The 24210-nt window shown below is 39.1% G+C and overlaps 3 protein-coding genes across 3 annotated transcripts; all 3 read left to right on the top strand.

The window, feature by feature from the left end:
• Positions 1 to 5169: 5169 nt before the first annotated feature.
• LOC135935274 (amidophosphoribosyltransferase-like) lies at positions 5170 to 8646 on the top strand. Its single transcript, XM_065477490.1, has 8 exons — positions 5170 to 5336; positions 5399 to 5520; positions 5577 to 5725; positions 6405 to 6960; positions 7020 to 7147; positions 7904 to 8125; positions 8307 to 8427; positions 8492 to 8646. Exons 1-8 carry the CDS (start codon positions 5170 to 5172, stop codon positions 8629 to 8631), a joined length of 1605 nt encoding a protein of 534 aa, XP_065333562.1. The 3' UTR covers positions 8632 to 8646.
• A 1946-nt stretch (positions 8647 to 10592) lies between these two features.
• Positions 10593 to 13921, top strand: LOC135936981 (uncharacterized). The gene is made up of 8 exons (XM_065480004.1): positions 10593 to 10762; positions 11061 to 11354; positions 11427 to 11600; positions 11777 to 12050; positions 12473 to 12594; positions 12650 to 12752; positions 12860 to 13055; positions 13440 to 13921. The coding sequence occupies exons 2-8, from the start codon at positions 11088 to 11090 to the stop codon at positions 13609 to 13611; spliced, it is 1308 nt and encodes a 435-aa protein (XP_065336076.1). The 5' UTR covers positions 10593 to 10762; positions 11061 to 11087; the 3' UTR covers positions 13612 to 13921.
• A 3593-nt stretch (positions 13922 to 17514) lies between these two features.
• LOC135936090 (inter-alpha-trypsin inhibitor heavy chain H4-like) lies at positions 17515 to 23355 on the top strand. The gene is made up of 15 exons (XM_065478772.1): positions 17515 to 17632; positions 17827 to 17990; positions 19578 to 19691; positions 19758 to 19896; positions 19957 to 20071; positions 20465 to 20637; positions 20702 to 20902; positions 21041 to 21233; positions 21286 to 21454; positions 21528 to 21735; positions 21791 to 22226; positions 22282 to 22380; positions 22613 to 22899; positions 23000 to 23145; positions 23206 to 23355. The coding sequence occupies exons 1-15, from the start codon at positions 17552 to 17554 to the stop codon at positions 23276 to 23278; spliced, it is 2598 nt and encodes an 865-aa protein (XP_065334844.1). The 5' UTR covers positions 17515 to 17551; the 3' UTR covers positions 23279 to 23355.
• The last annotated feature ends 855 nt before the right edge of the window (positions 23356 to 24210 follow it).

Raw genomic sequence — 24210 nt, 5'->3', positions numbered from 1 at the left:
AAATACAGCATAAAATAAATCACCGTTATTTAAATTTATCGACAATATTGACGTTTAACACTTTGAGAACAACCTCTGTAAATACAATATATCAAGTAAAGGAATGGAAAAGCTGGCACATGGAGCTGTTAATGTTAATCAAGACAAATGGTGCAAAACTGAGCGAGAAAAGGGATATAGCCGACCATTTTTGTAGGAGCACCCGCTACCCAGGGAATAGTGGCAATAAGAATAACCCTTATAACAACAGAAAAGGAGAGACCACACAGGATCGGAATTTTTGAATGGGAAAGGCAAGAATGTGGTAGAAATGGGGAAGCAATTAGGGGAGTGGGGGAGGTAGAATGAGCCTTTAAAAGGAGCTCACCCATACATTTTCAATTTAGTTTTCGGTTAGGTGCAGCAAGAAACGTAGTAAGTACAACACAGGCTAGCTGTGATATTTTTTCTTTCATTATAATGTGTAAATTTATATTCTTTTGATCTCTACCCCTAATTTTTATTCGAATGTAATTCTGTAAAATGTACAAGGAGATAAGAAATACTAAATTTATTTATTATTTCATATTTAATAGTAAAACTTTACTTGTAATACATGTGCGCTTCAGTAAAAAAATTAGTAGTGACAATAAATTAAACCTAGCTTCATCCTTGTTAAAAAAATTGTCGTTTTAATCCCTCAACTATAGTTTCGATTTCATCCAGTACGTCCTAATCATGAGTAAAAACAATTAAAATCAATACAATATCTAATGTCACATTTTAAAATTACAAAAAATCGCGACACGAAAATTCCATACACTTCTTAATAAATATCACCCACCTATTCATGAGGCAATTGAGCCAAGCTCCAAAGGCCAAATGTGAAAATTCTAAGCCACCCCTTTGTTCAATATACGCTTGTTGTTTTTTACTCATGATTAGGACGTACTGGATGACGTCGAAACTATAGTCGAGAGATTAACACGACAATTTTTTTGCAACGAGGATGAAGCCTGGTTTAATTTATTGCCATCATGAACACAACCTCGAGTGGCCGCCTTTAAAAAAAAATCGTGTTTAGAGACTGTCGTGAAGTTACTCGGCCTGAACCCTGAACTGCCCCAACGAGCGCCTGCAGACCCAAGGCGCGACGCAAGATCCACAAGGCCAATTTTGTACATAAAACGGAGCGGCCGCGCGCGCCGCGCTTTGTGTTTGCAGGCTCGCGCGATAGGGCAGTTCAGGCTGAGTAGTGTCACGACAGAAGAGACGCTGCATTTTATTTCAACTGAAAAATTAGACATTTTTTTCTCGATCGGCCTTCTCAATGGTTCAATGGTATCTAACAAAAAATATCTGGATATTGTGGGAGTAGACATCTGAGCCAGCCGCGCCGCGCCGCGCCAGCCGACTCAGCCGGTCCTTTTCTCGAGCCGCCAGCCGCCGACCTTTTTTATCGGCTCAGCCGGCTGAGCCGCGCAAGCCAGCCAGCCACCCATTTTTCATTTCACGTGCCCCAAAGTTAAAAAAAAATTTTGCGCCGTTCTCTGTTTCATGGAAATTTTTTCTCAAGTAGTTCGTACTCAATAAGTCGACTGTCTTAAAAAACGCTGTTTTTCTTGTGAGTTGCAAATTTATGTAACTCGCAACCGCATTTTTCCTCCGCAAAACCGCATTTTTTCGGAAAAAACCCCAATGTGCAAAAAACTGTTTTAAGCGTTTTTTCTGCAATTGACCAGTTGCATAAACCTTTAGTTATTTAAGCCGCCAACAGATGGCGCAACCACAGACTTTCTTAAAAATTTTATTTTAAATGGTTTTGAGGCTTTTCCGCTGCGATTTCAGACTCAATCTAGCTACTTTGCTTTTTTAAATTAATTTTCTTTTTTTGACGTGCTGAAAACCAAAATCGGTTCAGCCATTCGCCGTAGAAACGTTGGAAAATATTTTTTTATTTCAAAAAATAGTTTTTCACGATTCTACGGCGATTGGCTGAACCAATTTTGGTTTTCAGCACGTCAAAAAATAGCAAATTAATTGAAGAACGCACTAGATTGAGTCTGAAATCGCAGCGGAAGTGCCTTAAAATCGAAAATCTACGGTGGCGCCATCTGTTGGCGGCTTCGAACACTTAGGGTTTAAGCAACTGGTGAATTTTGAGCATTTTTTAAAAAACATACATTTATATGGAAAATTCTCATAATGGATAACCAAAAACAGGGATTTTTACAAAATCAGTATAAAAGCCACTGATGGTTTCACTAAGAGTCTGAACATTTTAACTCTTCGATCATCGCAATTTTCCAAAATTTCAGCTTTTTACGGCGCGAAATATGACTTTTTAGGGGTTAAACTCTGAAAAATGCGGGAGACCCCAAAACTGTAGGTTTGTTGCCAGCTGATTTTTTGCGCATTGTGAAATTGGCGAACCCTGTTCGCAACGTGTTTTTCCAATATGAAAACTGATTTCCCACCTAATTCGCTTCTTTTATCTTAAAATTTCATTGCTTATTCATTCCTAAAATATAAACTTAAATTATGGCCATTTGAAAGGAAAAACAAAAATGTAATACAAAAAACTTAATTTTAACATTACTTTGTCGTCCATTTTATAGCATACTTATAGCTGATTGATTGATTGTTTATTCTCACCGTAAAATTTACATACATGTTAAAAAACAGTTTGTCAATATAATTTAAAAAAGCACATAGTGAGAAAAGGCACCATTCCTGGCAAACATCTCGCTAAAACTCTACCCGGGAGGGCAGAGCCGGAATGGGCCTGGTCAGGAGGGGAATTAAGCAGCACTAGGAACACTCACTCACATACGCCTTACACTTGGAAGGAAACTGTGCCGCCGTACAGTCTTTCAATGCGGGTGGTGCAGCATTCCAAAAAGCGACAACTCGATAATCAAACACACACTGGCCGAGTTCGGTGCGTGCTGGTGGTTGTTGCAGCATCAGGAATCGTTTAGCATTGGCAACGAGCATGACCAGCAGCTGAAATTATTCTTCTTCTTGCATTCATTAACCTCTTTCTCGCTCATTTTTGTGAATTTGCGAAGGCACGTTCTGTGGAATTCCAGCAGGCAATCGTTGCATCTGAAAAATACAGCATTCTTTCGGCCAGCCTTGTCGCAGTAAAAACACAAAGAGGGTGGCATCTCTGGCATTTGAAAGGGTCCAGGTGGTCGACCAAATTCAGCGCTGCTCCCTAGGGTGTATCATGGAATCCTCGTCACTTCTATACAACATCTCTCTATAAATTCCACCAGCGATTGGGCTTACGTCAATGGGAAAACTAATTTAGCTATTTTCCAATCGACTGGGCAGTATTCAGGGTCGCCTCCGCGCGACAAGGTCGGCGGGGGCGATAAAAAGCTTCGCCAGTGGGCTCGCCGGCCCAAATAACCTGAAACAACGCCCGGAGGCAGGAATACAGCAGAGACAGATTATTGCGTGCACACACGATGCTAGCTTACCTCCTTCTCCCTTACCAGGGTTCCCCAATTTTTCAATGTTGGCTCGCATTTTTAAGGCACTCTCAAGAGTGTCAAAGCAATGAGATGTATTTGAGCAGTTCGGAGATCTAATACTGGCTACCCAATGTCAGAAATGGCAAAAAGTGGTTAGTTTAGTGACTCGAATTGCTCAAATTGCTCAACGGGCTGGGAGGCGCACCGGCGCCGACTCGCTACTTGCTGCTTTGCACCTTTCCAGCATCCGTGATTTGGCTTCACGGGACGAATGTCTAGCGTTTCAATGCAGTCCTTGGTGCGGAGGCAAGTGGCCCTTGAGTGGTCTGGGTCCCTGTGCGGCCTGGTGCGCCCATGTTATCCGTTCGCGGTGTTATTGGCACCCGGGTTTCAGCATTCGTGCTAGTGCAGTGCGCGCCCTTCCCGGTCCTCCGGTCCTCGGACAGGGATAAAAAGAGCAAAAAAATGTGCAAAAATTAACCACTATTTTTTGCGTATAATACCAGCGGTAAAATCCTCCAGATTTAAGTTTTTCTGCATTTTTACGAAAAACCCAAAAAAGGTCACATTCCGTGTCAAAAGTCAGAAATTTTGGAAAATTATGATGACTGTTGAGTGTTAAAATTTTCGGTCTTTCGGAGGAATTAACCCACCGATTTTTTAAAAATCCCTACTTTAGGTCATCCAGCATCATGAGCATTTTTTAAGTTCTATAAAAAATGCATGTGATTCAGAAAAAAATCGCAAAATTTCGTTAAAAAAAAACTCTAAAATATTTTTTAGCAATGCAGTTTGTTTTTTCCGGAAAAATGCGGGTTTTTTCGATCGCTGCAGTTTACAGCGTGTTACGCATCGCGTTAGTTGTTAGTTGCGATTTTTTAGTTATGCAGTCTTAAAAAGCACATGAGCTGGCTGCAAAAGCCAGCCGAGCCGATGAAATTTTGCCAGCCAGCCGCCGATGTCTGTATTGATGGCTCGGAGCCGGAAAGCCAACCGCCGATCAAAATGCGAGCGGCTCAGATGTCTATGTGGGAGTTAAAACAAATTTTAGGAATATTAATTTATTAAATGCTTCCTACGATCCGTAAGAACAATTAAGACTTTCTTAAAGTCTGACTCAATATTCGCCAATTTGTTTATTTATTAATATTAATTAATTTTTTAAGTAATAAGCTGCGATAATGACCAGACTATTCTGACACAAGCAGAAGTCTGCAAATTCTATTTATATAAAAAAATAGATAGATAATCGGTGGTTATATTTGTACACGATTCGTGTTTCATAAAAGTTTGATTTGAAATTCATTAATTTTGTTTATTGCTCATGATTTAAAACATAACAGTCGATAAATATTATCATATATTATCTCTTTAGTAGATGTGAGTCTGACTCAAGCCGAAAAATCACCAGCTAATTGACCCAAATTATTATTATTATATCATCTGTTGTACACCAATTGGTGTTTAATAAATTGATTGATTGCACAGATACGCGAAACAAAATATAGAGTTGACATTGTCATGAGCCACACGCCACACTTGTGATTAAAAAATTAATTACACCGAGTATCTAAATAAGGGCATAATTATTTATTGTATTTCAAGCGGTAAATTCGAATTGATTTTCTAAGTTTATTCTTATCGATGCATATTTAATTTTAATATATATATGTTACATTTTTGCACTACGCTTTATAGGCTGAATAAAATGGATGTACAGAAGTCAGGAGCTGCTGCGTCCACGTCGACTGACCCGGACACCACTGGGCTCACTCACGAGTGCGGTGTCTTCGGCTGTATCGCCACCGGTGAATGGCCGTCACAAATTGACGTCGCCCAAGTAATAACGCTTGGACTTGTCGCCTTGCAACACAGGTACAGATAAAACTTGTAATTCGTTCTGGTTTTGTCAATCTAACCGAAATTTTTTGCCGCAGGGGTCAGGAGAGTGCCGGCATTGTGACCACGGCGGGTGACGAGAGGGGCAGGTTTTTCGTGCACAAGGGCATGGGCTTAATTAGCAACGTCTTCAACGACGAATCAATGAAGAAGCTCAAAGGTCAGTTGAAACGTTACAAATTTTGTATCTCCGTGACGAATTTTTCGAATTTTCAGGCAATTTGGGCATCGGGCACACGCGGTACTCGACGAGTGCCGCTTCGGAAGAGGTCAACTGCCAGCCTTTTGTGGTGCACACTGCCCACGGACCTTTAGCCGTCGCGCACAATGGAGAGCTCGTCAATTGCTCTGCTCTCAGACGATGGGTAATTATTATCAGTTTACCAGTTTAATTAAAGGCAACACAATCATATTTCTTTCGCTTCATCAAACAGGGCTTGAATGGCTTAACCTCTCTAATAATTAAATTTTTTTCGTTAATTACGTAAATATTGCTGCTTATATGAGCCATGAAGCTTAGAATTTTTATCTGATTATAAAATAAATATTTTATGGGGTGAAAGTTATTTATGATTTTAAAAGTGAGAAGTAAAATATTTAATGTTCATCAAGCTGTATAAAAAGAAATAGAAATATGGCAGAAAATATTGGAAAAAGGGTAAAATTAAATTAAACACCGCAGTATTCATAGGTTATATATATCTAACGTGCCAAACATAAAAGTGGTTAAAAAAATTATTTTACATCTTTGTTGTCAATTCACTAGAGTTGATCAATTTTATCTTAAATTTAATTTACGTGCTAGACATTTTTAAATAAAAAAAACTGTATTTTTGGCAAATGTGGAGTCTCGTGATTTGGAAAAAATGGTCTCTACTTCTTCTGGTTTCAGCGATAATTTTAAAATGATTAAAACGATTAATACTTAATATTAGTATCACAATAACGATAACACACTACTAAAAGCGACAAACAAGCTTTCTTGTTGCCTTTCTACTTACTTAAAATTTTTCCTTCAAAAATGACTAAATTTTCAACTCGTAGGTTTTGGCCAGAGGGGTTGGACTGTCGACTTCGTCCGACAGCGAATTAATAACGCAATCCCTATGTATTCCTCCTCCTGACGGCGAGCTTAACGGTGCTGATTGGCCCGCCAGGATAAAGCACCTAATGAAGCTGGCGCCGCTCTCGTACTCGTTGGTCATCATGTTCGGCGACAAGATTTACGGCGTCAGAGACCCGTACGGCAACCGACCGTTGTGCATTGGCAAAATTCTTCCTCTGACGTCTAACAGCACATCAGGTACGCAATCAATGGAATTTTCTGAACCGTGGTCTAACCCTTTACTTTGTCGCTCAGCTTTGACCAACGGTGGCACGAGTGGAGATGCGGAGGGCTGGGTGATCAGCTCCGAGTCTTGCGGCTTCCTCTCCATTGGAGCGCGCTACGAACGAGAGGTTCTTCCTGGCGAAATTGTGGAGATGACCAGAGAGGGCGGCGTGCGGTCAGTGTGCATTGTCGGCAGGCCTGACAATAAGCCGGCAGCCTTCTGCATCTTTGAATATATCTACTTTGCCCGCTCCGACAGTATTTTTGAAGGTATAGGAATGGTCATATCTTATATTAAACCGTGATTTTTTAATATATTATTTTCTAAGGCCAAATGGTGTACTCCGTCCGATTTCAATGCGGCAGGATGCTGGCCAGGGAAACTTCCGTGGAGGCTGACTTGGTGAGCTCTGTGCCTGAGTCCGGTACTGCTGCTGCCCTTGGATTTGCCCAAGAGGTAATAATTTAACGGTTCAAAAGTCTAAGAATCTATTTGGTTATTTCCACGACCGGTTTCCAGACAATTTACAGTGTATTTTTTACAAATTTATGAAGATCTACCGATAATTAGATACAAATCTTTTCAGCATGACCGCAATATAAATTTTCTATTCCAGTTTTCTAGACAGAATATGACTTGTTTCGGATATTAAAATATGAACAATGATGAAGTTTTAAGAATTTTTTAAAAATTAGTTAGTTTTATCTTAATTAGTAGCTATTTTAAATGTGCAACTTTTAAAAATTTTGAACGCTCCTGGTAAAAAAAAATCAATTCAAGAATGTCGTTGTTGAAATGATTGGATATATAACCCTTTCTTTAATCAAAACAAATATCATTTTATAATTTTTGGAGTGTTTTTTTTCTTTGGTGGAGTGTCGTGAAACTCTTTGGCCAGTTCCACCTCAACGCGCGCCTGCTGACGATAATTCTCCATTGATCGATATTTACTTATGACAGTTCGCAACGTGGAGTTCGTATATTCTTTTTTTCCAAAGAATCACTTTATTTTTGTATATTTAACGTATTTAACATTTAGCATTCTTATGTAAAGCACACTCAGCTCAAAGATGCTTAAATTAAATTGGAATTCAGGGTTTAAGGTTCCCCAGAATTTTTGCTGTGTATATGTAAATTTATTAATGTTTCAACTGTGAATTTTTGGTGACTTGTTTTGGGTAAAAAAACTTTATCTTGAATTGTAAATTTCAGTCTGGGATTCCGTTTGGTGAAGTTCTGTGCAAAAACCGCTATGTTGGGCGCACTTTCATCCAGCCAAGCACACGACTGAGGCAGCTAGGCGTGGCTAAAAAGTTCGGAGCCCTTTCTGAAAATGTTAAAGGCAGGAGGATCATCCTGATTGACGACTCTATTGTCAGAGGAAACACCATCGGACCTATAATTAAACTTCTCAGAGATGCAGGAGCCAAAGAAGTAAGCATCATTGATTTTACTTTTTTCCCCAACCCCTTTTGTAAATCCGCAATATATATATATATATATAAAAGCAACTTCAAAGACAAAAAGGGGTGATTTGAAATTTAAGCTCTCGCAAAACAATCGTCTCTTCATAATTTTTCCAAATGCATATTTAAGTTTGAACTGTTCCACGCAGGTGCACATCCGCATAGCGTCTCCACCCCTGAAACACCCGTGCTTCATGGGAGTCAACATTCCTACCTCAGAAGAACTGATCGCCAACAAACTGAGCCCGCCTCTCCTGGCCAAGCACGTTGGTACGTTTCTCACTTCCGATTAACCCTTGCAAACTCTTTTTTACTATGGTTTATTTGTCCCCAGGTGCGGACAGTCTTGATTATTTGTCGGTGGACGGGTTGGTGCAAGCAGTGAGGCAAAACATTGCCAATAAGGAGGACTCAAACGTTGGTCACTGCACCGCCTGCCTCACTGGCGAGTACCCTGCGAATTTGGAGTGGTAGAACCGTCGCATGTTTCCACACTCTCGCCATTCCAAGGTGCCATCGCTTACCTCCACTGAAAGTGTCTTTATCGTGCTCATTTTTTGCACAAAAGACTAGAATGTATATTTACATTATTTTTTCCTGTTTGCTTGTAAGACTTCCCGCGTATCAGATGATGAACAGTGAGTTTTAATCGTTTTGTTGGTTTTAAATGTAATATTGCGTGCCCTGAAACTCATTTGGACCTCCTTTGACTATCATGCACTTTGATTATTATTGTTTAAATGTTTTAAACAATCATAAGTATTAAAATACCGTATACGCCGAAGCCATCAAATTTGAAATCATTCAAAAATTTCACCCTGGATCAATCCGCTTTTAAATGAATGACAGAAAATCGTCTGAAGAAATATTATTTTAATTTTGACATAGGCAACCTCTAAAGATTGTTTCCATGTTGAGTAAAATTAAAACCAGGCTTCATCCTCGTTGTTGTAGTATTATTGTGTCTAGGGGGTAGCATGCTGGGCACACCACCGGCACTCGTTAGATCACCGAAGTTAAGCAGCATTCGTTGCAGTCAGTAGCTGGATGGGTGATGGCTGCAGGCTGCATAACTCTAGGCAAACTCGCTACTTGCTGTTTTGCACCTTTCCTTGCGGTGTTACTGGGTACCGGGTTTCAGCATTTGTGCTAGCGCAGTGCGCGCCCTTCCCGGTCCTCGGATAGGGATAAAAAGAGCAAGAAAAAATTAATTTTTGTGTTTGTTAAACGTAGGAAAAAAGAAATCAACTTGATCATATTGCTTACAACTCACTTGAAATGAAACTTAATCTTTAAGTTTGCGTCCTCATTAATTGGTGCAATGAAAAATCAAATGAAAGAGGTGATGCATTTATGCGAATATGTAATATATGTTTTACAATAAAATTTGATCAACCAAATTCTAAATAATACTTGTTTGGTTTCCTTTATCACATTTAATTCTAGTGTAAAATTTCGTTTGTGACACTCATTATTGGCTTTGATTTATAGATAGTTCAAAGGTTACAGTTCGCTTCTGGTGAAAGATGAATGAAAACATTTAGCAGAAACAGCAGAAACTGATTGGTTTTGTTGTGCAGAATGCCGCAGTGAAAAATTTGCTTCTATGCATTTTTAGACTCAGCATATTATTAGCGACAGCATCTTCTACCGCGCTCTTTTTGACGATAGACGCACCAGGTTATCTGCTGATTCACACACATTATTGCTGATGCTGAAATCAAGCGAAGATAAATATTTTCACACCTAACACATTCTTGCCATTCTACGTACTCTTCAAAAAATTTATAATATAGTATTAATTATTGCACAGAAGCCATAAAGTGGTGTCCTAAATTAATCTACAACTCCGCACCGTTTCAGGTATTTTCAATTCGAGAAATCATTCTTACGGAATTTGAAGGAAAGCCTGTGACGCATTTACAAGACTTTTTCCGATTCTTTTGTAAATTTTGTAATTTTCATCCATTTTTTCGTTACATTAACATGCTTTACAACAGTTCTATCATTTTATTGTAGTTTGTGTACAAACAGCAGTAAAAATATTAAAACTCCGGACCTTGAATTTATGTTAGCTTAATTAACTGTGGCGGCTGTAAAAAAAAAGATAACAGAAGCAGAGCTGTTAAACCCTTTTTTCTTTTTTATCTTCGAGACCAACATTATCAGCAATTTTAAGGTTCACGTGCGTGTTTTTTTAAAAATGAATTTACTTATCAGATAATATTCTCAGAATATTATAAAAATACGTAGTTCAGCCAACCTTTTACGATAAGAATGAGTGAACTTAATTAAAGTAGGCGTCATTTCGCAGAATTGGCTGATAATTTTGTATAGCGTATAGCGGAATTTTCGATGCGATGTCCTGGTCTTTTGGAAACCACGGCAACCCGCGCGTCGTCCGCGCTTCATTTATGTTAAATATTGACATGATAAGACCGCTGAAGCCTTAACAACTTTTTTATCTGGAGCACCACAGAGATACGAGACCAACTCTTCAAGGAACTAAAACTTCATTTCACTGGAAGACTATCAGATTATTTGTGGCGGAGATACTTATTTGCGACCGAAGCAGAGAGCAGCTCCCGTTTATAAGAAAGAATAAGTATGAATTATAGCAATTTAGAGATTCCTCTCACAACCAATAAATTATTTTATACTATTCGCGAAATGATCAATAAAAGAGATGTCTCAAAACTCGAAGGAAATGCGTCAGTCAATTTTATTTTTTTTTCTCAAAAATTTTAAACTCTATAATAAGATATATTAAACATTGTGCTAAAATGTTATTTACTTTTAAAGCGTTTTTGAGAATCTCTTTTCATTTTCCAATTTATTTCTTCCATAGAAAGGACCAGAAGCGTGAGACAATGTTACTATATTTCTATTTTTATTCTTCATAGTTATTTTGTTGCGGCTTGAGTGTTAAAATGGCTTGGATAAAAAAGAAGTTCCCTCCTGGAGTAAAAACGCGGAAGAAAAAACTCGGCCAGCAGCTCACAAATCAGCACGAAACGGAAGCTGTAATCAGCAGTCTTAGCCACCAGTGCAATGCACAGAGGAAGTATAACAATATTGTCGAGTCGGCCGCACGACTGAGAAAGCGATACTTTTATTTTGGACTCCAAAACACAGCATTGAAGCCAATTGTTGTGCAAAATTTATCCGAGTATCGCCCCTGCTGGCCGCACAATAAGGTTTGTATGGGAACAAATTTAGTTTTATTACTTGCAAAAAAGCAGAGAGTTATAGACGGTTAACTTTTGTAGGATTTTGAAAAGGTGGTTCCGTGCAGTCGGCAAAATTTGCTGATGAGCGGTGGTTCGTTGCTAATGGAGAGGAGTTGCACGATTGAAGAACTGCAGTTCCGCGAACTTGAGGAGCAAGTTTGGCTCCTTATGTGGCTTGTCCTAGAACCCAAGAGACTGCAATATCTAGTTCAGGTGAGAAGCAAAAAATGATGAGGTAATTTATTTAAACAGACTTTTTAATTTTAAATCGTCTTTAAGTTCCAATATGATGAATACAAAAGTCTTATATTCCCACACGATCAGCCAAATTAAAAACCTTTATTTTGCAAAGGAGATGTTAAAAAAGATCTATCATTCCTGCTCCACAGAAATATGGAAACGAGCGAATGAGCCGGCGGTGGGCCGAGGGCCGATGGGGTTCGTGGCTGGTGTGGCGGGCCCTCCTCGTGAGCTGCTCGGCCGACGGCACCAAGAGTGCAAGCCCGGTGCGCCTCGACGAAAACCACGTGTGTGACATGCCCTGCCTCAGGGACCACGTGAGCCGACTCCTCGAAATCTGTGCGCCCACCAGGGACTACTGGCGCATGTTCGGCTGGACTGGCCTCTCGGTTGACGCCATCCTCCAGAAAATCATCACCGAAGGTATGGCCCAAATTCGAATAAAACACTGCAAGTCAGGGGTGAGAAAATGTTCCTGCGCTGCATTGAGAAAATCTCACCCCGCCGTATGTGGGGGTGTCAAAGGTGAGTTTTTCGCACCGCGCAGCAGTGACATGCGGCGGGTTGAGATTTTCTCACTGCAGCGCAGTGACATTTTCTCACCCCTGATTTGCAGTGAACCATTTTTTCATTATGCATGTCTCTATTTTACTAAAAACATGTTAGTTTTTTTCAATTTAAACACTTCAAAATTCTTATTTTATTTCTCAAATAACAGTCTAAACCATTTTATTAAAATTAAACATATTAAAATTACTTTTTGCTATCGTCAAGTGAATATCTTAAACTTTATCTTATATAACGCACAACATTAAATATCGTTATGTAAATATTTAACCTTGCAGACATCATGCCGATGGTTCATTCGCTGCAAGTAGTGCCTCCTGAACTTCAGGCGTCATTGACCCGGCTAGCAGATTATCGTAGAGCGCTTGAGAAGGAGAAGGAAACCAAAACGTACTTTTCGGTGAGTCGCATTATACAAATGATGAAATTATTTAACACTCTTTCTTTCGACGAAGAAGGAAAGAGACCAAAATGTCAAAAGCGCAACAGCTGTACCAACGATGCCGAGAAAACGGGGAAGACCAGCGAAAGCGGCGACTTTGAAAGGCAAAGAACCAGGCGAGTGTTTCACAAAAGCCTCAAAATTCAATCAAAAATGAATCTCAACAACAAAATGAAAATGTCATCGCTATAAGCAAATTATAATAATAAAATGATTCGGTCAGGTCGCATCGAAAGAGTTTTTTTGTGGAAATTCCTGCTAGAGCTACTTGAAGACCCGACAATGAGGAACTGTTTGCGTTGGCTATCAAGAGAGGAGGGCATTTTCCGTATTTTGAACACCGACCTGCTCGCCCGGTTGTGGGGCAGAAGGCACGGAAATCCCGGCATGACATACGAGAAACTCGCCAGAGCAATGAGGCAAGTTAAATTTTCCTTATTGTCTCATACAGTTAGGAGATGACGTCTTAATTTTTTTCTTCGAGCGCAAAATCGATCTCAAAGGATTTTTAAAGAGTTTCTCTGAATTGACGATTTTCAGGCATGGAAGATTTATTTTTACTTTCGTTGAATTCACTACCCAAAACTTAAAAATAATCATATTTGACCTCGATCTGACTTGACACAGTGATACAATCATTATTTTGTACTCTTTGAACTTGCAAACTATGCCGATCGACAGTAAATGAACAAATTTCTTGGATTTCGCATTTCTCTGCACTTATCAGAACCACAGCTGCAAAATACAAGAAGAAATAATTATGATTTAGCGAATTTTAATTTTTCAATTATTTGCCATGGCAGGACTTACTACAGGTCGGGCACATTCCTGATGGTGCCAAGGTGTCGGAACCTGCCACGCAAACTCGTTTACCGCTTCTCGCCCTCGACCATGCAAAAGTTTTGGCAGAGGTCCCATCCGCATGGCAAATCGCCGCTTTCCGACCCTGAGTCTAGCCTGATTATTGATAATTAACGGCGAGATAAAAGCGCTTCTGCAGGCTACGTGATTGAAAATTCAAAAGCTTTTTTTTGGCAGCAAAATTTATAGCCACAAAGTGGCGCTCCTGCTACTTCAGGACGAATTTCGCTTCACTGGATTTATATGCATGTTCAAAGCCGCTATACACAAGAGAATATATACTCAGATTAACGTGTCAACTTCATGGATTAAGCAAAAGTGTTTGTAATTTGTTGTGTGTTTTAAAGCCAAGATGCATGTTTTTGTGGTTTCTGTTTTATTTGTGTGCCGGAGGAGGTATTAAAAAAGAGTATGAAACACTGTTCTCTATGCTTTTCATTTCAAACAAAACAGATCCGCATTTTACTGCGTCGATGGAAAGTTTGACTTAAAAATTGGATTTTCCCTAGATGAATAAAATATTTTCTTATCGAAGAGAAAACCCAGAGGAAGGGGGAGGACACTCTTGGTGTATCAAAATACAAGGATGCGTGATTTTTTTGTTTCGTGCTAGAAACATAAAGAAAAAAGAAAATTAGCAAATAATTTAGCTATGCTCAGAATTGGCAGTAAATTTTATCGTACTGGGGACAGTCACTATTTTGGCCCCGCCAGCAAAACAAAATCCACACTATTTGGTGTATCTATGCAGCAGAGGAATTTCAATAATCGCGGTGGCCGTTGAAAACGATTGAAGAAAAATTCACAAGCAATCCATTTTTACTTTTTGGAGCATTAAAATTCCATCAAAAGAATGTGGACAGGTTTCTCTGCTGGCCCATAGTAAAATTAACAGAAAAATATAGCTTATAATTTATCTCTTCAAATGTTTACTATAAAAGCCACCTATATTTTGATCAAGAGAAATCTCTGCAGAGAAGATCTCCATATTGTAAATTTTCTTACAAGAAAAGTCCACCTTGTTGGTAGTTATTTGAAATGTATCAAACTCATTTGAATTTAAGTACTCTTCAATGCAGCAAATAAAGAACACCAAGGGGAAAATTTTCGATCTCTGGTCATATAAGCGAATTACGGAGCCTCAAAGGTTAAAAATCCTTTTGGGGTAATAAAATTTCGAAGCCAGGTTTTACCTGATTATTATGATTTTCCTTTCAACGAAATGAATCGATCAGTGGGCAGTTTTTCAATTTCCGGTTATTATTTATCCACTTCTAACAACACGTACAATATATACAATAACTTTTATAAGCGTTTAAAATATTTACAGTTCATTTGTTGTTAAAAAAACACACACAAAGACCAAAAAAAAATATTTATTCATTTTATTGGATACTATCGGTGTACAACTAACAGTCAATTACAATTTTATTTATTATAATGAAATTCTTGAGATAATGTTAAAGGTTTTTTAACACAGTCGAGTAAATGATACATACTAGTAAGCAAAGAATCACAATACATACATTTACAATTAGCAGTGACACCGAGATGAGAACATTTATGTGAACAGATGTGGAAATGATAGCCATGAAAAGAATATCTTCTATATAGTTAACATATTTGTATTAGTCCAATCAAATTTAGACATAGCAGGGGTTTCAAAAAATTTTGGGTCAATAGATTGTCGTTTAACATTCATATTGTTTAAAAACTTTTCATGGACATTTGTAGAGGGAAGAGAGTATTTGGATTAAAAAAAAATTAGATTTTAATTTTTTTTCGGAAAGTTAAAAATTTCCCATCGATTGACTCATCTCATCAAAGATAATTCTTTGGTCCAAAATTCACATATTAGTTTATGAATCAATTTTGAAATTTTTGGTATCTTTCGTTAAAGCTACATGAATCGCTCAAATGAACGGTTGGAAACATTTCGATCACTAAACCTGATTCTAATCACGACAGGCTACACGAATTCGATGAGTTTGATACCTATCAACAAAGTAAATCTAATATAGCTTTCAAAAAGTATTTTCTATGGCCAGGAGAATGTTGTTAGGTGAAACAAAATTTAATTTGCGCACTACTCAAGATGAAATCTCCATAACAAAGTTTAAATCAGAATATCAAAAGCCAATGTGAAAGTTACCAAGTTTATTTTCGGTTGGTTCAGCGAATGAGGAAGTTTGCGAAACGAGATGATTTTCTACCACGCTGGCTGCCAGACACGTTTCCATTCAAAATAACTTCCACGAATGAATCGGATCGTGATGAATATTTCAAAAAGCAGCACAAAAGCCATCATCATGAGAAGCGAGCAAGTAAATAAAACTGCAGCTTTACGCGCTTTTTATTGGTTTCTCACGGGATAAAAAGGGTTGCAGCGCGCGAGGAATTATTGTAAGGTGTGTTAATTCGACAGTATTTGGCGCCAGCGCAGCGCTGTAAAGTGCGGCATTATATTACGTCCGTGTGCGGATTATGCTCTCGAATCGCGAGATGCAATCGTAAATTCAGCTCAAAAAGCAGCGCGGGACGTGCAAGTCGCGGGAATAAATCAGCGCGCGGCGATTAAAAATTCGAGTGGCGTACGACGCGGGGAATTTGGCCGAACGCGGAGGATGTTTTTGGTCCAGCCGCGAGAAGAGCGCTCACCAGGTGAGTCGGATTCCCATGGAACACACCAAGGTCGATCGCGAGAAGATGATGTCATGGATTCCCACGCTACCCACCTCGCGATTTAGCACCGAGTGTGTATTATTTTTGAATTGGCACCGCCGACCGGCATTTGCAATTCATCATCCTCCTTTTCTGTCCGACTTGCAATACACAACAAACACTCGGTTTTTTGATTTCGAAATTTCACTTCGCTTTTTGCAACACACTCTAATTCAAGCGAGTGATTTTTTTGCCAGCTATCTCGGCTCATTTTTATCTCTGCGGTTGAGCTGTGCGGATAAAAAACAGCTCAAAAATTGTCCTTATATAGTCAAATCGAATCGGCGCAAGTGTATTTGATATCCGCAACTTTTTTTGCCGAACTCTATCTGCGCAGCTACCGAAATACGCAATTGGCCCGAGTTTTTGTCGCTGTCTTCGCCAAATGCTAAAAGTGAGCTTTGTGGCCGCGGGCTCGAGTTTCCAAAAACTGCGGTCGCCGTCCGTCTCGTTTGGTTACGCAAGGCCAATATCAAATTTTCCGCTTCGGTCGATCAATTTATTACTTTTAGTTCTGCACTTTCATGAGCCAACAATTATTCAAATCCGGGAGGTGATAGCGATCCAGCACGACGCTGCGATTTACATAGTGTGTCCAATCTCACCGATGGTGCACGCATAAAATTCACATTTATACAATGTTTCGGCCGGCCAGTCGAGAATTTCCCACGATTCCTGCCCCGTAAAAACCTACTTAATGGAAGTATATAGGGGCAAGAAATCCCGAGAAAAAGTTTTACTATTTTTAAATAAATAAAGCTCCAAGAATCAGAAGAAATCCGCAAATCGTTTTAATTGACATATTGATATCAAGGCGAGCATTTTAATTGTATCCGTTGGTTGCATCGACAAAAACGTGAAGAACGTGTCTCACGTGTACGCGTTTATTTTTATTTGCACTCTACAAACACGTAAAACGAAAATTTCCAACGATCTTTTGCTTATACCAGCGTAGCAGTGAATTTTATAGAGCTTTCAACAGTCAAATTTTCTAGTTGAGCGTAAATACTTTATTTGGTCCAATTAGATCATGTACCAATACTATATTTTGAGTTGGAACAGCCTGTCTTGAAAATGTGTATTTAACGTATAAAGAAAATGACTTCTTCTGAAATAACTCGTAAGTCACGTGAAAGGAAATCGAAAAAAGCTTTTAATATATGACAGCAGTTTTAGCAACCACGAAGAAAACGCAATCAAAACTAACAAGCGAGTGGAAAATACGTGTTTGAGTTGAGTGTGTTTATAGTGGATAATATGATGCGGTGCCGGCGAGGAGGGGGCAGTATAAATATAAATGAGAGATCAGTCGCATCATGCTCAATTGTGAGAGATGAGGCTCTGCGTGCTAGTGCTGGCTCTCGTGGCCGTGACCATCACGTCAAAGGTCACCGCGGCGCCCACAGAAAAGCAGGTAAGATTGATTTGAGTACCACTTAGCAATATCCCCAGTGCGCTTTTTTATTCCTGCCGCTGAACGCGAATTTTCGGTATTTTCAACGCGCTTTCAGCGTGATTCTTTGCAAAATAATTGTGTGTTAGAGGTCAAAACGTTCATCTTTCAATTTCTCTGCTTTCGATCAACGTGCCTTTCTCTTGGCCCTTTAGGTGGTTACGCCGAAGATTTACTTCTTGCACATCAAATCGGACATTAGGGCCAGATATGCCAAGACGTTCGTCACCAGCAAAGTGGTCAACCCCTCTGACAAAGCCCAGGAAGTTGTGTACCAGATGACTATTCCAGAGACTGCGTTTATTTCCAACTTTACCATGTGAGTAACAATTATTGACACGCACAACTCAGGCAGTGAAAGGAGAAGAGTGATATTGATATCTGTGAAGTGACCTATTGACCACGTATAGACTTTCAAAAACTGTTTTTTTTAAGACATATAAAAAGTTGTTTTTGCCCTTATCACATCTTAAATTTAACCAAAATTAATACCATTGTACTCAAGATTATTTTCAAAAACTAATGCAAAAAGCCATAACGAGAGGAGGAGACACATTAGCACAATGAAATGAAAAGTTGTTATCTGTGATTCCGTAATATTATATTATAGGGAAAGAGGCAAAATAAAGTGCGCATAAGTTATCAGCAAAAGCTCAGCTCCCCCGATCAAATGGAAAAAAACAGCGGAAATAACAAAGTTGCGAAACACTTCAAATGATAAAATTAATTGGAAAGAGAACTATAAAATTGTATTATTTCCTTTTGACATTTTTCTCTTCTCTTGGTATTTGGTCATTGGATTGCTATAAATTTAGATCATATTATGGTGAGAGGCATTCAAATTAATTTACGTTTCAAAAATCTGCGCTATTTACAAACACAAAAATTCTTAACGTGCGGATCCAGTAGACTATGAACTTTGTCCCCTTTAAATATTTCACTTTTAAATTGAAAATATATGTATATTAAATAACTCTGAGAGCTTTAACCGTCTTAAGTTTCCTTAATTTGGTAATTTCCAAGATGAAATCAGATGTTGATTCTGTTTTAAATCTGTGAGCCAGTGAACTGAAAGAGACTGAGGCTCATGTAACGAGTAGTTGGTAACTTTTTGTTGGTTATTTTCCTGTCAACTAATTATATTGCCATCTGAATGAGAAATATTTGCGATTGTCTTCGTGAAATCGAACATTTTTGTAAGCTCAGAGACTGGTAGAAAGCGTACGTAACGCGTCGAGAGCGGGCTCGTCTTGTGAAGGTGGCTTGGCCACTTAAATCCGCGGGCAATGCGAAACGGCATCCGCGGTCTTGAGTCTTGGCCCATCGTGGCCCAGCCACCTTCACGAGACCTTCTCTATGAGCTACAAATTCTTTCTACCGGTCTAAGCACACGCTTCTACTGGCTTAAAAAAACTATCGATTTCACAAAGACAAAATCGCATTATATCTCTCATTCACACTTTCAGATGGCAAATAATAGAGTTGACAGAAAAATAATCAAAATGTAACCAACTACTCGTTATATTCAATTTCATCAATAGCACTATCATTTAATTTTTTACGATTCAGATTCAGATAGTTTTTTTTTATTTTCTTTAAGTCGATATTTACAATGGTGACTTATTAAAATACGTCAAACTGAACCTATATACAGCTAATAATCATATACTATAAATCATTATCCTAAAGCAAAATCACAGACATAATAATCGGAAAGGTCGTACAATTGGTGTTGCATCACTAATTCCTAGTGGATTTTTTTGTATTAATTTCAAGGACAAAAAGTTGATATATTTCTGCTCTTTAAAGATTTTCGGCAAAGTCATTCCTCCCCTTGAACAAAGTTTCCAGTTAAAAAATAAAATTATATGTGATGAAAACTCAAATTGTTTGCAACACGTTATAGGCTGTTAGATGACGAGCTGATGAAGGGTCAGGTGAAAGAACGGACAGAGGCGAAGCACGAGTACCACGCGGCAAAGGAGTCGGGCCAGACTGCCGGGCACGTAGCAACGGCCACGTGAGTGTATAATCCACTATGACCCATCGTGAAAGATGATGAATTTTTTTCTCTTTGCGAGCTTAGGGTGCGCGACTCGAATCAGGTGCGGATTTCCGTGAATGTAGGCCCGCAGTCAAAGGTCACCTTCAACGTGACATACGAAGAATTGCTGGTCAGACGCAAGGGCAGATACGAGCTGTCGATCAACGTCAACCCCCGCCAGGTATCGATTTTCAGTTGCAGCTTCTGAGAAGAAGGCTAACTCAATGTAAAATCTCCGCAGGTTGTGCCAGATTTGGCGATAGATGTGTTCATCAAGGAAAACAGGAACATAACGCTGCTGCAGGTGCCTGAATTCAGATCCAGCAATGAAATTGACTTTGATGAAATTGACGAGAGTAAGTATAATTTTGTCCAGAGTCCAAAGTGGTGATAATTCGGCGCAAAAGAGAATTTTTTAATATAAAAAGCGTAGCTTGCAACTTCTGCGGTGAGCACCAAACGAAAATAAGAGAAATAAATGCTGCTTATGACTTTTGACTTTATTTAAATATAAGAAGAGTGAGCCGCGAGCATGTGGCAAAAACAGAGCACCAAATATCAAGTGATAAAGAGGTCGTGGTTTCTCTGCGCACTGTATCAGATTACCCAAACTTTTCGTCGTAAACCACCGCAAACTGATTATTTTTTGCCACAGAGTGTAATGTCATTTGCAACATTTTATTTGGGCACAGCATCTCCCCACGCTCGCGATGAGAATTTACTAAAATCGAGACTTGTGAATATTACAGTTTCAAACCTCACTCAAGTGCAGAGGACCTCCAAGCAAAAGCTCCACTTGCACTTTGCTCCCAGTGAAAGTGACCAGATCAGGTTGGCCGGAAATGATAAGTCAGGTCTGGGTGGCCGCTTTGTGGTCAGGTACGACGTGGACAGGAAAAATCAACCCGAGAGTGAAATTCTGGTATGCTATAGTTTTCTAGCGGAATAAATTAGTCACAAAAATAAATAAATAATCTTCTTGCTAGACAAGAGACGGCTACTTTGTGCATTTCTTCACACCACCCGAAGAAAAGCCTCTTCCAAAACATGTAGTCTTCGTTTTGGACGTGAGCGGCTCCATGTACGGCAAGAAAATGGTTCAACTGAAGGAAGCAATGAATGCTATTCTTGACGAACTCCGTCCTCAGGACTACTTCAACTTGATCGAGTTCTCTCATCCCGTCACGGTAAAACAAAAATTATAATTTCAGTCAGAATTAAAATAATACGCATCGCAAACATTTTTGATATTCTGGTATCTTATCTTCTTCTTCCTGGATAATTAACATTCTCAAACTAATTCAAATACGTTTCAATGATAACAGATCCTCAACCTGGACACTCCGTCAAACAGCACCGTAATCCAACCAGCAGAAAGCTCCCCTTGGTACGATCAGCCGCCTGTGTCGCCTGACCCAGCGTTAAGGACCGTTCCAGATAATATAAATGCTTACCCTGCTACTCAATTTTATATAAATATTGCGAAAGAAGCAGTGGAGAAAATGACTGCGACTGGCGGTAAAAAGACGATAAAAATTTCACCGGGAAAAATAATTTAAGATTTTTACAGGCACTAACATCCACGATTCCGTGAAGGCGGCAATTGAACTAACGCAGAAAGCAGTCCCCAATAATAGCACTGAAACCAAACTTCCGGCTCCAATTATCATTTTCCTGACGGACGGAGAAGCGACTGTTGGTGAGACCGGTGCAGACAAAATTTTGGAGCTTATTTCAACGTAAGAAAAATTAATGCGCAGTGCACAGAGAGGGCTTGAAATAGTTAACGATTAATTATTTATGCTTCCGCAGTGACAGGGATGGTGGCGTTCCTATCTTCAGTTTGGCCTTTGGAGATGACGCTGATTTGAAGTTCCTTAAAAGACTAAGTCTTAGAGCCGGGGCTTTTGCTAGAAAAATTTACGAGGCTTCTGATGCGGCTCTACAACTGAGAGACTTTTACCGCCAGGTTGCGTCTCCCTTACTCACGAACGCAACCTTTGAATACGACAAAGAAAAGGTAGAATTCGTCACTTTGAAAATTATAAATAAATCAAAGTAAACAAATTTTGCAGGTGGAGGGAAAGGTTTTGACGAAACAAAAATTCGGGCTAGTTTTCTCTGGCTCAGAGCTTGTCGTGGCGGGAAAACTAATTTCGGGAGTGGAGAGACTGGACGGTAATGTGCTCACTTCAAGGGGTAATTACCTTCTTCCTGTGCCGGGAGAGAACCCTACCCCTATTGCCAGGGACACGGAAGACAACTTCCTCGAGAGACTGTGGGCATTCCTCAGCATCAAACAAAAGCTGGACCAATACGAAGCAGGCAGATTGGAAAGCACTGCTGCTGCGAAAAATGCTAGCGAAGAAAAACCCTCGTTCGAAGTGGCGAAGGGAGACGCCCTGAGGCTAGCCCTCCAGTTTTCTTTTGTCACTCCTGTAACCTCTCTGGTCGTGGTGAAGAGTGACGATGGCACTGCGAACGAAAAGGAGCCCAGCAAAGTAGTGATCGGTAAGCTGCATTCGAATTACCTCTGGACATTCGTAACAATTTTACGTGAACACAGGAAACGAAGAGGAGGAAGAAAATGAGTTGACCCCCTACGTCGGTTCTTCTTACCACAACGCGATTGCTCTACAGTCAGTGTCTACCGCGGGATCAGCAGGTATCAAAATGTGTAATATTACACGCGTTACTCTTTTTATCTAAAATCATCCTTAAACTGGTTTTTCCAGACTTTAAATTAAAATCTTCCAATATTAAAAAAAATATTAGTTAATTCCTAATTAGAACCTATTTGACAGCAAAATATATCTTAAATAATTGCTGCTATGGGAATAGGAAATTAAACGCCAAGTGAAATTATTGTGTCATCTTAAATTTCGATTATTTCCCAGATTTACACAGAGTTTCTTGGAATATGGCTCACCGGATAAAACCTGCAGGCTGGGGTTTTGCCGCTGCGACCAAGGAGAGTGCTGAAAGCGACTTTGATTCCGACGCAGTGCTGGATGCCACATTAACATCCACCCTGGAAACTACGACGCCGGAAATTTCAACAGTACCTATTTCTCAAATATCCTGGCTCATTCCCGAATTGCAAGGAAACTGCAGTACAGATGACTGGCAATGTTTCAAGATAGGAAATTCCTCTGAAGTGCAAAAAGTCTTGTCTTTCAACAAGGTAAATAAAATAAATTTATCTCCTATATATAGCCTAACGTGTAAACAGAATTGATACTAGAGCGCGATCATTGAGTTTTAATTGTAAATATTTATTTCAGAGTCAAAATGTGACTGGTGATATTTGTGCCAACAACGACGTCTGCAAGCCTTTCACGACTTGCATCCTGCCTGAATTCTCGACCGATACGTCATCAGACGCTTTTGTTCAAAATTTGAAGTGTGATGTTTTACTGGACGGTGACAAGTAAGTTTCAATAAGCAATTTTTAAAGACGCATTTTACGAAAGTATATTTGTTTCTTCAGGTTTTTGGGAGTTTGCTGCCCACAAAACAACTCAAGCTTAACAACGAGACTAGAGGCTGAAGCTGTTGATTAAAATAGTGCATTTTTCTTGATAAGGTAAAATGAGCAGGCGGGTTATCAATAAATATTCGTAATTTATCTCCTCATCAACTGTGGCCTTTTTTATAACAAAATCCCAAACTGCGGTGAGGAGAGATATTTTAAATAAATCAATTATATAAAAGATATTTGCATTTAGAATACAAAATATATGTAGTGGTCTCAGTCAGTCGCGTAAATTTGTGGCTTGTGGCCCGGCGGCTGGTGCGAGGATGACAAAATTTTAAAAAGATATCGACGGCCTGATGGGCCAGAATAATTTTTTAGATGGCACAGTGGGGCTAGCTAAGACCGCTATGATTTTGCTCAGAATTTTGATTCAGTTAGGATAATCTTTGCGTATTTAGCTTTCTACTTAGCTGTTTCGAACTTTTTATGAATTAAAAAACAGCAAAAGAAGAATAAAAAAAACTAGGATATCTTTGGACCAGAAAAGGGAAATAAAAAAATGCCATTGCATGAGTGGTCCATATATTATAGCTAACGAGGATGCCACACGTAAAGAACCGCGTTGTTGAAATAAACTAAATAAGTAGAGCAGCCATTGACAAACATAAATATAATTCATATCAGTAATACAGTTTTATAAATGCACACATAAAAATCAACCAAAGCTCAAAACTTGATGAATGTATTATATTTTTTTTTAATAAAATAAAGCATAAATTTCCTGTGGAAAAATGACAAAAAAATGCAATCAAGTAAAATATTGATGATTTTTTTAACTCTTAAAATTAAAAGGATAAAACTACAGAGATTAGAGATGAGAGAAAGACAGGAAAACTATTGGAAATGCATGAAAATTGACGAAACAGAAAAATTACAAAACTGAATTTATGAGAGGGCAGGTTGGCTGAGTGGTCGCGCACTTGTTGGAGTCGCTACTTGCCGCCGCACAGGGGTGAG

Source organism: Cloeon dipterum, chromosome 2 (assembly GCF_949628265.1).
Source record: "Cloeon dipterum chromosome 2, ieCloDipt1.1, whole genome shotgun sequence".
NCBI lineage: Eukaryota > Metazoa > Arthropoda > Insecta > Ephemeroptera > Baetidae > Cloeon > Cloeon dipterum.
This window is presented reverse-complemented; position numbering and strand designations above follow the sequence as displayed.